The sequence below is a fragment of the Artemia sp. Qi Xiang Cuo genome, chromosome 18, assembly GCF_049724085.1.
Source record: "Artemia sp. Qi Xiang Cuo chromosome 18, ASM4972408v1, whole genome shotgun sequence".
Classification (NCBI taxonomy): Eukaryota; Metazoa; Arthropoda; class Branchiopoda; order Anostraca; family Artemiidae; genus Artemia; species Artemia sp. Qi Xiang Cuo.
The window spans coordinates 47,783,185-47,795,406 of record NC_142811.1 but is presented as its reverse complement, the minus strand read 5'-3'; the positions used below and the strand labels follow the sequence as shown (position 1 = coordinate 47,795,406).

The window sequence follows — 12,222 nt, the reverse complement described above, 5'->3', positions numbered from 1 at the left end:
ATCCGCTCTTGCTCTCTTCCCTGAAACTACACCTTTCTTCGCTGAAAACTAAACTCAAAACTGGAAAACTCAAATAAGCCAAAAGGTTTACGTTAAATATACTGTTGATAACAAGAATATTAATAGAAATATATTTTGTTAATACAAAATATAATATAAAAAGATTGTTTCATAAAATAGTTTTAGACTAATTAATTTTTGAGAATAAGAACAGCGCTGCTCCTTAGAGCCGAAATTAATCCCTGCCCTCTAACTTTTTATAGGCATGATTATTACTTATTAGTCACACTCATTATACTTCGGAGTATATTTAATTTTGTCTAGTCTTAAGTTTCTCAAATAGCACCACAGAGTACATTTTTTTGTAGTATTTTCGTAAAGACTCACTTGTTGTCAACAATTTAAACACAAATCACTATTTTTGCAGCTTGAAAAATCCTGTTTTTATGTAATTTGCCATTCGATCAAGGTAATTCGAAAGGCAGCATGCTACTCGGTATAAATTTTAAAGATCTGCCCCAAAAGTTGAGGTTATGCACCTACTGATTAATAATGTCATTTGAGGTCGCTTCCTAGGTTTTTAAAAGCTTCGTTTACATAGTTATTACAAAGCATCAAAATTAGTATTCACGAAAGAATTTTTCTTCCTTTTAATAGATTTTTAGAAGAGATCAGTACATTTTAGATGAGTACATAGTACATTAGACATTAGATGAATACATTTTAGATGAGTACAAGTTGAGGGTATTAAAATTTTCACAAAATAACACCGTTCACCTGAAGTAGTTCAAAAGGTGGAATGTTATTAATTATGTATTTTGTAGCAGAGCAAGAAAACTGAAAAATAACTTAAAGAAAACTGAAAAAAAATAAACTCAAAAGGTTTCAGCAATATCTCAGGAACGACTTAGAACACTAATTTGAAACTTTCAGGGTACGTTGAGGGGAATGTTGAACTAACCATAAGGCACAATGTGCATAGACTAATACTTCTACTTGGGTTTGTTTATAAAAAAAATCGAAAAATAACTTTTTCGATTGTTATAAACAAACAGTTGTCGGTAAAAGACATGTTTTCAACTTGCTATTTCAACTTGATAAGATAGACGTAGAAAGCGCAAAATTACAACTGCTTTTCTACATGAGAAAATGGCATAAACGTGTTTTGATTTTTTTTTTTTAAAGTCGTCATTTTGAGACCCAAAACCAAATATAGGAAAGAGGATTTGACCGAATGAGAGAGTATGTTCACTTTTTTAATTTTTAACACTTTTACATCATATCACTTTTGAATTACTACCGCAGGATTGTTGCAATATGCTTTTTTTACATAGTAACAATTACGTTACTCTAAATGTGTTATCATTACAGACTGTGCACCTATTTCCCATTCAGTTGGTACTCCTGCTCAACTGGTTCCTATTCTGCAGCAGCCAGTCCCATCAGAGATAAAGAAAAAGCCATTTTCAGTTATTGATCCTACCACCGATAAGGAAACATCAGAAACTGAACTGGTTAGTCAGAGTAGGACTGAATCCACTTTTGAGTTTTTTTTTTTTTTTTGTTTTTTTTGAACAGTTTTATGTTTGAAATTTAAAACACCATTATTTCATGTAAATCATCAGATGTTGTTTTCAAACTTAAGCAAATTCTTAGAAAAGTACAATCATTTCATAAACTTCTGCATTTTAAAAATAAGTAAAATACCGAAATGAATTGGTTCTTTTCAAAGCCACGAGGGCAATAGCTTGGATTTGTCACTATAAACCACTAGTAACATGCACTTCTGAAGTATATCCCTTTCTTGGATTCTTGCGAATATTAGTCAGGCGGCTTTCTGCTAGTTGTCAATATCAGAAGGAAATCTAAGAGGCATGCCTATTAGACCTTTGACTGTTTCAAACAAAACGTTTTTTTCAATGTTATTATAGGACACCATTTATTGGATGCTGGAGGAGAAGGACAGAGAGGCACTGAGGCTTCTCTTTTGCTATCAAAGTAAAACAGCCTTAAATAAATTACGTATCTTACGGTTATGTTCATTAAACTGACCATATCCTCTTTATTCTCATGCCACTTCAGGTCATCGGTGCTCAGGGCCAAAGTGGGGGAAAAAAACTTCCGGTTGTACCTAATGGCTTTCTTATATTCAACAAGCTGGCTCAGACCTTTGAGCCGTATTCTTCAAAATATACCTTCTCTCGTAGAAGATACCTCAATAATATAGGGATTACTCTCTGTACCGGACTTCCTTAACAACTCTCTGAAAACCTATTTCCTAGGTGAGCATGATAAACTATAGACCATGAAAAGGGTAAGAAAATTTGCCATTTCAACCTAAAGATGAAAAAGAATTGACTCGACAAAACTAAATATGTTAAAAACCACGATAAACACCCATGGGTTTCTGAACCAATTAGCAACGTTGGGGTTTGCGGGTGCTACTCCGCAAGCTGAATGAAGAGCCCATTCTCCCGTGAAACCCGCTGTCTTGGACGGTTAGATGTTTCCTGTTTGGCCGGTGTAATCACTCATAATCAGCCTATCTTTTCTGAACGTACAGATAATTAGTAAATCCTTCCCATACATCTAATAATCTTAGCCAAAAAGAAAATATTAACAGGGAGCTAAAAGGAAGGACAAAAATATATTAAATGATAAGCTAGGGTCAGGGGTGAAGCAATGAATATAATGAATTTGGAGAGGGGATAATCCTAAACTTACGATAATGTCATTCAAATATTAATTAGGGCCACCCGTCCAACACTATGGGGGCTATGTTGGTGACCGGGAACAAAAAGCACAGAGTAGAGAGTCTAATTTTCTCTCATTTACTTTCGGTCCTTAAAATAGCACTAGAACTTTCATTTCTCTGATTGAGTGATCCTGCATAGTACCGTATTAATTTCTGGTAATTTGTCGGTAATTTGACTGGTGAATAAAGAGGAAATTTTGTGGAGTAGGGGGCATAAGTCCTCAAATAACCGTTCAAAGAATATATTTGCATAATTTTGATAATATGTACATCAGATGGGCTTCTTAAGAATTATTCCCAGCAGGTATTACCTTAGATGCTATAAGGACCTCTTTGAAGTGTATCATAGTATTATCAGATTGAGTCTCCATCCATCTAATACGAAAAATAACCGTGCTGAAGGTCATGAGTTCAAAAGTATAAGACTAAAGAATGAATATATTATTAAACCAGAAATTATATTAAATTTCTTCAAATATCTACCAATCTTGTAATTATTAAAAAAGAGTGAGGCTACTAATAGCCTGGCCAATAAGGCAGCAGAAATCTTTCTTCCAAGAATTGTAAGGACCTCAAATTTTAGAGATATGTTAGGAGTAATGATATTATCTCTATTACTTTAAACTCAAAGCTGGAACACTAACACTTGATTCTAATGTTTTAAAATGGTGTGTCCACCATCATCCTCTTCACAGGAGTCACAATGTTTCAGAGACACTCACCTTTTTGTCTTCGAATGTAATCCATTCGATCAAAATTCTATATTATAGAAAAATTTGTGCTATCAGCTAAAGATCTTTGTTTCATTTGATACGCTTGTCAATTGTTTCCTATTTTCCCTGTTTATTGTTTTTAAGCAACTATATAGCTCAAAGGTAAAGACTATAGAGAATGATTCTTATTACTAACACCATATTCGTCATTCTTGCATATATCAATTAAATTCCGATAGGGACAACCCACAGTCATTGCAGGAAATCGAGAGAAGAAGAAGATATGAATGAGTCTCTTCATTGTATCTTTGGACCCTGTAAACATATACGGAACATATACCCTGTAAAGATGAATATGGATTGAAATACTGGCCTTCCGTTTGGAAGAGTAAATAGTGGATGTAGGATTAAGCGTCACCCCTACTCCCCTGTCTTTCCACCCCTACTAGCTAGCTTGTACATATCGTTGCAGAAAGTCTTATAATGAATGAATGAATTTTATTAATAACCTGTCTTACAATCAACAGAAAAAGACAGAGCACAAAATAGAAAAGAAAGAAAAAGCAAAAACTGGCAAGAAAAACAAATACAAACAGAAAGAACTGCAAAATAACATAAACTAATTGAGAAGGTGGACCCACTTATTATCCAGCAGCTCTAGTTTTTTCACTTAAATCTAAATTACCTCCTCTACGGCACTCAGAGGCTCAACAATTCCATATTTCGCAACAATACGGCGGTTTCTAACAAAAGGCGGCACTTAAAGAAGATATCGGGCATACTTGAAAAATACCGACCTTATGTCTTTCTTGTTTCGTGCACTCAGGAGCTTCCAAAAAGGAGACAGGTATAAGACATGAGGCAAAGCTACTGCATTATAAAGACGAGCCAAATATTTACGGCTTGAATTGCGACGGCTAGTGACAACACCCGCATAGGCAATTCGCACTTTTTTAGAAAGGTGATCAATAAGCACTGGGTCTCTCGAAGATTACGACCAATCGGCAGGCCAAGGTACGTAATGTGACTAGACGGTGTTACGGTAATTTCACCAAGCCTGACTGTAGTATTATCTTCAGGGCAATTAAAAAACAAAACAGCAGACTTTTCTACATTAAACTGCAAATCAATATCAGCATAACCTTTTTCAAGACGCGAGAAATTATTTTCTAATGAAGAAAGCAACCGAGACAGATTTAAAAGATCATCTGAAAAACCCAGAAGTGACAAGTCAATGTGCTTGCAAATATAACTCGGAGAGATAACCTGTTGTGCATCATTAACACTGTTATTATACAAACTAGGAGACGTTATAACCCCTTGCTTAATTCCCTTATGTACGCATATCTCCCCACTAAGCTCACCATCTTGCAAACGAACACGAAGCTTGAGGTTCCTATACATATCACGTAGTGACCTTACAATAGAAGAACGCACGCCTCGCTTACACTGCTCAACCAAAATCTGGGCATGAATCCCAGAGTCTAAAGCTCTCCTGACATCATACTAACCTAAGATCAAAGTTTCTCGCGAGAGTTGAGCATCAAGTAATATGTTAGCAAGAAGATAAAGTACCTGGGTGCACCCGAGGCCTTTTCGAAAACCAAAATGGTGTGGAGGCATCTCACTCTTATCATAAATCTCATCAAACAAAATAATCTCGAATAGTTTTACAAATTACTGAAGATATCGTTATTGGCTGATACAAAGAAGGCTGCTTGGCTGACTTCCTCTTATTTAAAATCAAGATAACCGTACCCACACTAAGGCCACTCGGGACTATCCCTTGTGTCAAAATAATCTGAAAGAGAAGGGCACGGCGATAGTGAAAAAAATAACCTCCTAAAGTAATATGTAGAGCACAAATACTTTAGCATCCTTTTGAGTATACCTTTTTCAGATTTTTAGCGGCCTGGCACATTGTGACCGGTGACACTGAGAAATCTTCGAAGGTGTCGGTAAGCATAGAAGCCAACTCAGAGTTGTAATTAGACCGCATAAGCGGATCAGGTGCTTTGAACTCAGACTCAAAGTAAGCACTCCACTGATTAGCAGAAATATTAGACGTAGGCTTAGCTTCTTCAGGCTTAGACCGAAGCGACCAAATAAGGTTCGGGTTCTTACTGAGCTTTTGCCCAAAATTTTCTTTGAGGGTTGCACCGTGGGCATCTAACGCTTTATTGAACTTTCGTTTAGTATGGATTCGAATCTCGTTCACTATTCCACTTCGTGGCTTCCCGCTATCATGCCAAACTTTCAGCCATAGCTTCGCCGACGCACAATCCGCCGCTAGCTCCGGATTTCTAGACCACCCTTTCACCTGTGATCTATTAGGAATACGCTTCACAGGAACTGCTACACTCTCCGCGATACTCAGAGCATGTGATATTTCTGCACAGTACATGTTTATCTGCAGACGTATTTCACTTTCACTGCAATACGAGTTAGCATTTCTCTGCAGCAGATGGAAGGGAACTTCTATTTTACTCAGGATATCCCAAGAAGTAGCCGCAAAGAGATCATTCGACATTGCTTCCAGTCACTGTATACTCTCCATTGGGATTTGCACGGACCCGACAACTTTGGACAGTCCAGTGTTATTGACAATGACAAAGGCAAATGGTCAGAGTATGAACCATCAGCTGCAACTTTTACTTCGTCACTCACCGGGAAGTTCGTTAACACATGGTCAAGATTTGAGACGGTGTTGGCAACACTGATAAATGTGTAAGCTTTGTCCTTATCAACGACATTTAACTGATCAGGAAGGGAACCTATAACGATTTGAGTCCTTTCAGATTCGGTATTAAGTAGGTCACAGTTGAAGTTCCCTATTAATAGAAATTTTGTATTCCCAGGAATTTGAGCCTTCACGAAACGGCTTAACTGAGTACATGCAGCCGTGAACTTGCTGTCCGAGAGGCTAGATCTATAATTAGTAGGAAGATAGACGTTTATTATCACAGTATCGTGAACTTATACAGCGAGGAAGTGTTTACTTGATGCTAAAAGTTCAGCCTAAAGAGACTTTCTCACCAAAGTGGCTAAACCACCAGATGGCCGACCGCTGGATTTCACATGTTCAGCTGTTCGAATAAAACACTGGAGTGAACTTGAGAATTTGAGCAGGTTAGTATTGTCTTCGGAAAGCAGGTGCTCTTGTATACAAATTACTTCATTTGTTAGGCTCATAGTATCAGGCAGAACTGTTTTCTCAAGTGCTGTCCCATTTATATTCCAAGATAAAATACATAGAATACTACAAATTTTGGGAACGTGATCCTTCTTTCAACTTATTTCTATTATCAGGACAGGCATGGTGATAACATGTGTGCCTAGTCTAATTGCAGTTCAGGCACCGAGTAGGATTTTCATAAGGGTTCTCAGGGGAGCTTATGTGGCCAGTTTCTCCACAGCGGCTACAAGTTTCAGCTTCCATACAGTCTGCCGCAATGTGCCCCACCCGATGGCACCGATAAAACCTTCGAGTCAAAATGCAGAATTCTTCTAGACGGAATAGTTCAAAACCAATTTTAATTGGGTTTGTTAAGGCAGTGGACAATGCACTTTTAGAGGGGTAATACATTTTAAACGCTTGCGAATTGCTGCAATTCATTGCTTTTTCACAGACTTTTGACAGACTTTTCAGAAGGTCATCCGTCACGTTGCTGGGGAGACGTTTCACTATACCGGTGAACTTGGAATTAACAAGTCGATTGTCAATTTTATGGTTACTTTTGAGGGCAGCCGAGACTTTTTTCTACTGCCTGCTTCGAAGAGACTGATAGTTGCCATTCCTTATTTCTCCGCCTGAGCACTGCATCCGCTAATGTTGTATCACCCGGTGCCAAGCTTGTTATAAAGTCCTTACGCTTTCCTGGATCGTCTAACTCAGGAGTCATATTCTTCACGACAACCGAGAATAGCTGTTTTTCAACATTTGGCCTTTTAGATACTGACGAGGAGGCTGTAGGCTGATTCTTGGAATCAGCAATAATTTTCAAGCCATTGTTCAGAGTATCTAACTTGCGGGAAAACTGTTGCAGCTCACTGTCCATTTTTCTCGTCATTTCGTTCACTTTGGTAGTAATACAGACTGCAATTTCGTCACCACACGTGGGAACAGACTCCGGTTCGAGAATAACGAAAGTTGGAAGCTCTTTACCGTCCTTAGCACAGCGCCATATGGCTTTTGCGATATCCGTCAAGTTATCACAGTCTTTTTTGCATTCGCGTAATCGTTCTTCATATCCGAGTTCAACCTCATAGTAAGTCCTTATGTGCATATTAAAATTAAAATGGATAATTGTGAGTTTTTTGGAAGTATGGTTAAAGTCAAGTTATAAATTTCTGAATAAAAAGAGGACAGTCTGTATATCTTCAGTCGGGTATCAAAAGGTCGTATCTCTATAGTTGTAAATCTTCAGAAGAACAAAAAAAAAACTCACAACTTTTTTATTTCCCCTCCGATAATCGCAAAACAAAAACAGATATATAAGTATTAATTTTATATATCAATCCGTTTTTGTTTTACGGTAATCGGAAGGGAAATAAAAAAGTTATGAGGTTTTTTTTTATCTTTTCTGAAAAGTTACAATTCAAGAGACACACCCTTTTGATACCCGACTGACGGCATGCTGATTTCTCTTAATGGTTGTTTCGTTTTTGTCGCGTTTTAAATGAAATGTACAGTGTAATCACAGTTTTGTATTTACTCCTCTGAATAACTATTTAGTTTTGCAGGCCGGAAGTTTCATATAACCTCTAGTTCAGCATGTCTATGCTATGGGCAAGTTTCTTATCTACTTTCAGAACCTTAGTTTGTACTCAATTTTCAGGATTATGTATTGGAGAGGAACTAGTTGTTACGTGGCTGCTTGTTTTCAGGTCGTTATTACTTCTCTTTAGAGTCAACATCTTAGAACAATTAAAAGCGTAATTTGCTAGCATTGTAGAAGTCACTCTACGAGAACCTGCTGATGTTACTGTTTGTAGTTATTATGTTATTGCGGCCTTTGTTTGGTTTTTTAAGTAGAAAATTTAAACTAAGTACTAATGGGTTTATTTTAACTTGCTATTTTACAAAAGAGACAAGAGTATAGGAAACAAAAAATTACTTTCTGTAACATACAATACTTTTTAAGTTAAAGTCATAAAATTTTGTTTATTGGGGTAATATTTTGTTTATTTAATTAAAAATTTTCTCTATTTTGTATCAGGAACCAAGGCAGCCTGATAACTCAGAGCCAATAAAAGTCGGCTCAGAAAACATGGTAGCAACTACTTTTGAAGAATCTTCTATTGCTGATGTTCCGTCAACTGAAGAATCATCAAATAAAGACCAGGTAACATCCTTTCCAAGTATGTCTATGCCACACTATAGTCACACTTATAAACGAAAACAAAATATCTAGGATTGCAGTGCCAACTTATATGTCCTATGCATAATCTGCTGAATTAAGCCATGTTCAACCTTCAAGCATTAATTTTATGATCCACCAGTCAGAGTGTAGGTTTCAGCCAATTTTTTTTTTTTAAGTTTGACAAGATAGAAATTTGACATCAGGTTTTTTTTTATCTGCATGGTAACCATGGTAACTAAGGTACTTCTCAATTATCAAGTGTGAAAGTTTGGTCTACGACTCCTCTACCTTACCTAAAACCGACCTTGGCATGAAAATCCCCTAATAAAAATACCTTATTTCTACCTGGGACCCTGTCTATTTGTTTCTGCCGTTGTAAGTAAAATTCATCTGTGTTCTACAATGGCATATACTACTATGACTAATACCCTGCACTTAATAAGTCATAAAACAAGCGACTAGCATTCTATTATTAACACTTTCCCGATATAAGCAAAACTTGGCAGCTTCTTTATTCATCATGAACCCTACTCCCTGCCTATGCACCTCATCCTTCCTGCCTGAGTAAATAAATCGTATATCACCTAGTATCCTGTTTCCTACCCCTGGGATATGAGTTTCTGAAACTCCTAATAAAGCTAATATTCAAGTTACAATTTTCATATTCTGTAAATCAGTGAAGTTATTATAGCATCGGGAAAAGCAATATTCCCAGAACTAGTGCAGGATGGTAGCTAACATATCTCCTCAAGTTCACACGAAGCCCTAAAGCTGGCTTAGAACTGGACAGCAAGAAGTCACTTGGATTTCCGGTTGAGTTGAAGATTCGTCCAGTCCTGGATTCGTCTTGATCATAACATGGTTTTCCAAACTTAGCTATACTTTTTTTTTTTATCAACAAGAGTCGAAATCCTGCACAGATAATATCTAGCCTGTTACCTCCTACTCGTTATATACTCGTGCCTTCAAATATTATGCTACTTCGAGGAGGCAACCCATAATAGAGAACTTAGCTAAGAAGAGGTTTTTCAGCTCAAAAAAGCCCACCATAAAAATCCAAACTGAGAAGTCCTCACGAAATGCTAATGAAAGAATTTCTTCTACGCAGTGCGTTCGGTCAGAATTTAGTCCGGTTATCACAAGTTTGAAGGCATGGAAATTGCACGAGGTAGATATTTTTTTGGAACTTTAAATATTTGTTTTTGGACTAGTTTTTGGATATCGTTTCAGAAAAGTTTGATTTGTAGGATTAGAATGAAAATTTAAGTTCAGTTTTGAATTGTAAACTACTTATTTATTATTATTACAGACATATTATAATTTCGTTTTGGTTAAGGCTTTTGGACTGAGGTTTGGATTGTGCTGATCAGATTCCAACAATTTTGAATGTGTGAGTGGTGTTGTTTGGTTTCTCCCGTCATGTAGTCTTAAGGTTAATAATGGAAGAGAGAGAGAGAGAGAGAGAGAGAGAGAGAGAGAGAGAGAGAGAGATATAGGAAGCAGAATAAGGTGAAACAAGTAGCATTCTGAATCTCAGAAATACGTTAAATCTTTCTTTGTGTGCCTGAAATTTGTGTTTGAATTAGAGCAGTGAGCTTTATTATTAAGTCACAACTAAGAATTAGTTGTGATTTAATAATGTGATTTAAGAATATGATATTATTAAATCACAACTAAGAATTTCTCTTATTTCATTCCAATATGTTTCGGCAGAAGATTGGAGGGCTCGTGTAATTTTTTTTTTGTTCCGGTTAAGTTGTTATTGTTTAATTCTTAGAAATATATTCTTAAAAAAAAAGAATATTAACTATACGAAAAAATATTAGTGCAAGTTAGCATTTATCTTTTGCCTTGCCTGTTTCGCGTCTTTCTAGCTGAAAAATGTTTTGGTGACTAAATTGTGTCATATGATTTTGCTTTTGTTGCCAAAGAAAATCTGAGGGAACAACCCCCAATAAATTGTGCGGGCTGAGACTATCATCTTTTTGTCATATTTTTTGTAATAAATATATTGCCGACAATTTTCATCGGGTTCCACACTCAATGAGAATTGTTAACAAGCACCTAATATTAAGGGGTTTTCTCCACACGAGTAGGCTAAATTAAAGTAGGTGTCTGTACAGAACTCTGGTTGATTGGTTCTTCACGAAAATTCCCCTTGGATAATGGACATATGCTGGTAAGTCTTAGATCTATAATTTTAATTTGTTAATCTATTGTTTGAAAAAAAATTTATTTAGTGGTGCTGAAAATGAAGTAGCCTATGCTACTTTGTATTTTTCTTGTTTTATTTTTAACGGCTGTTTTATTTTTCTACAGTGCCGTTTGCTTAAGTGTGAGGTATTAAAGCGAATGAATATATTGATATTCTATGTTCGGTTATCACTTTTTTAAGATTTTTTTTTAGGTTTTTGACAGTTTTAATAAGATGAATTTGAAAACTGAACTACTTCATGATATCTACTCATATGGTCTTGTTAGACCTACAAGTCTTCAGCAAAAGGCAATTGTCCCATGTTTAGGAGGAAATGATATAATAGTTCATGCCGAACCTGGTGAGTAATGTCTTTTTTTGGCTTTATTTAATGCTCTATAACATTCATTAAGACAAGAGCCTTTACTATTAGCTAACATTCACTTCGTTTTATTAAAGTAAAAGAAATAAATATTTACTTTTATATGGAGTAGATTCAACTTCTTAATATCTAGTATGTCACTTGAAATGGGCATTACAATAGAAGTTTAGAAACAAACATACCTTAATTTCAAGATACATAAATAAGTTAAGAATGTGGTATCTATTAGACATCTTGAAACCAACCAACCTTTCTAACTTTTTTATTCCCAGACACGCACAGTTTTCATTTCTTAGCGTAATTCCTCCCTTTCAAACCAACCTTAAAATTTTGGTCTTCCTCGTTCCTTTTAACGTCCAGTAAAACCCAAACAATTAATTATATTATCCTCACCCTCTCCATGCGTCGATAAAGATAAGAGCCAATCTTCAACCGTATCATTCTCCCAAATATTTCATTATATTTTCCAAATGTTAAAAAAATAGTTTTACCCATTTTAGCTCAGCCCTACTAAGCATTGTCTTAAAATGAAGATGATCTAGCCATACTAGGAGTAAGGGCTAGTAAAAAAACATTTCCCTTGATGGAAGTAATAAGTGTACTTATTGATGGTGTTTCAGTGCAAGAATCATCCCAATCCTTGATGTAGTTTTTTGCCTCTGAAAGGCCTCATTTATAAATATTCCTTGACTTGCAGTTGTTGTTAAATAAAACGTAAAAACAGGCAAAAAGTTCAAAAAACGCACAAATTCAAAAGGCAAAGAATTAAAGCTTCAATCAAAGGCTGTGCTAAGCTTGGACAGGTGCAAAAAAAA

The 12,222-nt window shown here is 36.0% G+C and overlaps 1 protein-coding gene across 1 annotated transcript in view; it reads left to right on the top strand.

Annotated features, from left to right (window-relative positions):
- The window catches only part of LOC148941581 (uncharacterized), a 194,480-nt gene that overhangs the window by 108,742 nt on the left and 73,516 nt on the right, over positions 1 to 12,222 (top strand). The window contains exons 6-8 of the mRNA XM_089104205.1: positions 1,372 to 1,514; positions 8,688 to 8,813; positions 11,239 to 11,386. Coding sequence (XP_088960331.1) covers positions 1,372 to 1,514; positions 8,688 to 8,813; positions 11,239 to 11,386 — 417 coding nt within the window. The remainder of the gene's footprint in view (positions 1 to 1,371; positions 1,515 to 8,687; positions 8,814 to 11,238; positions 11,387 to 12,222) is intronic.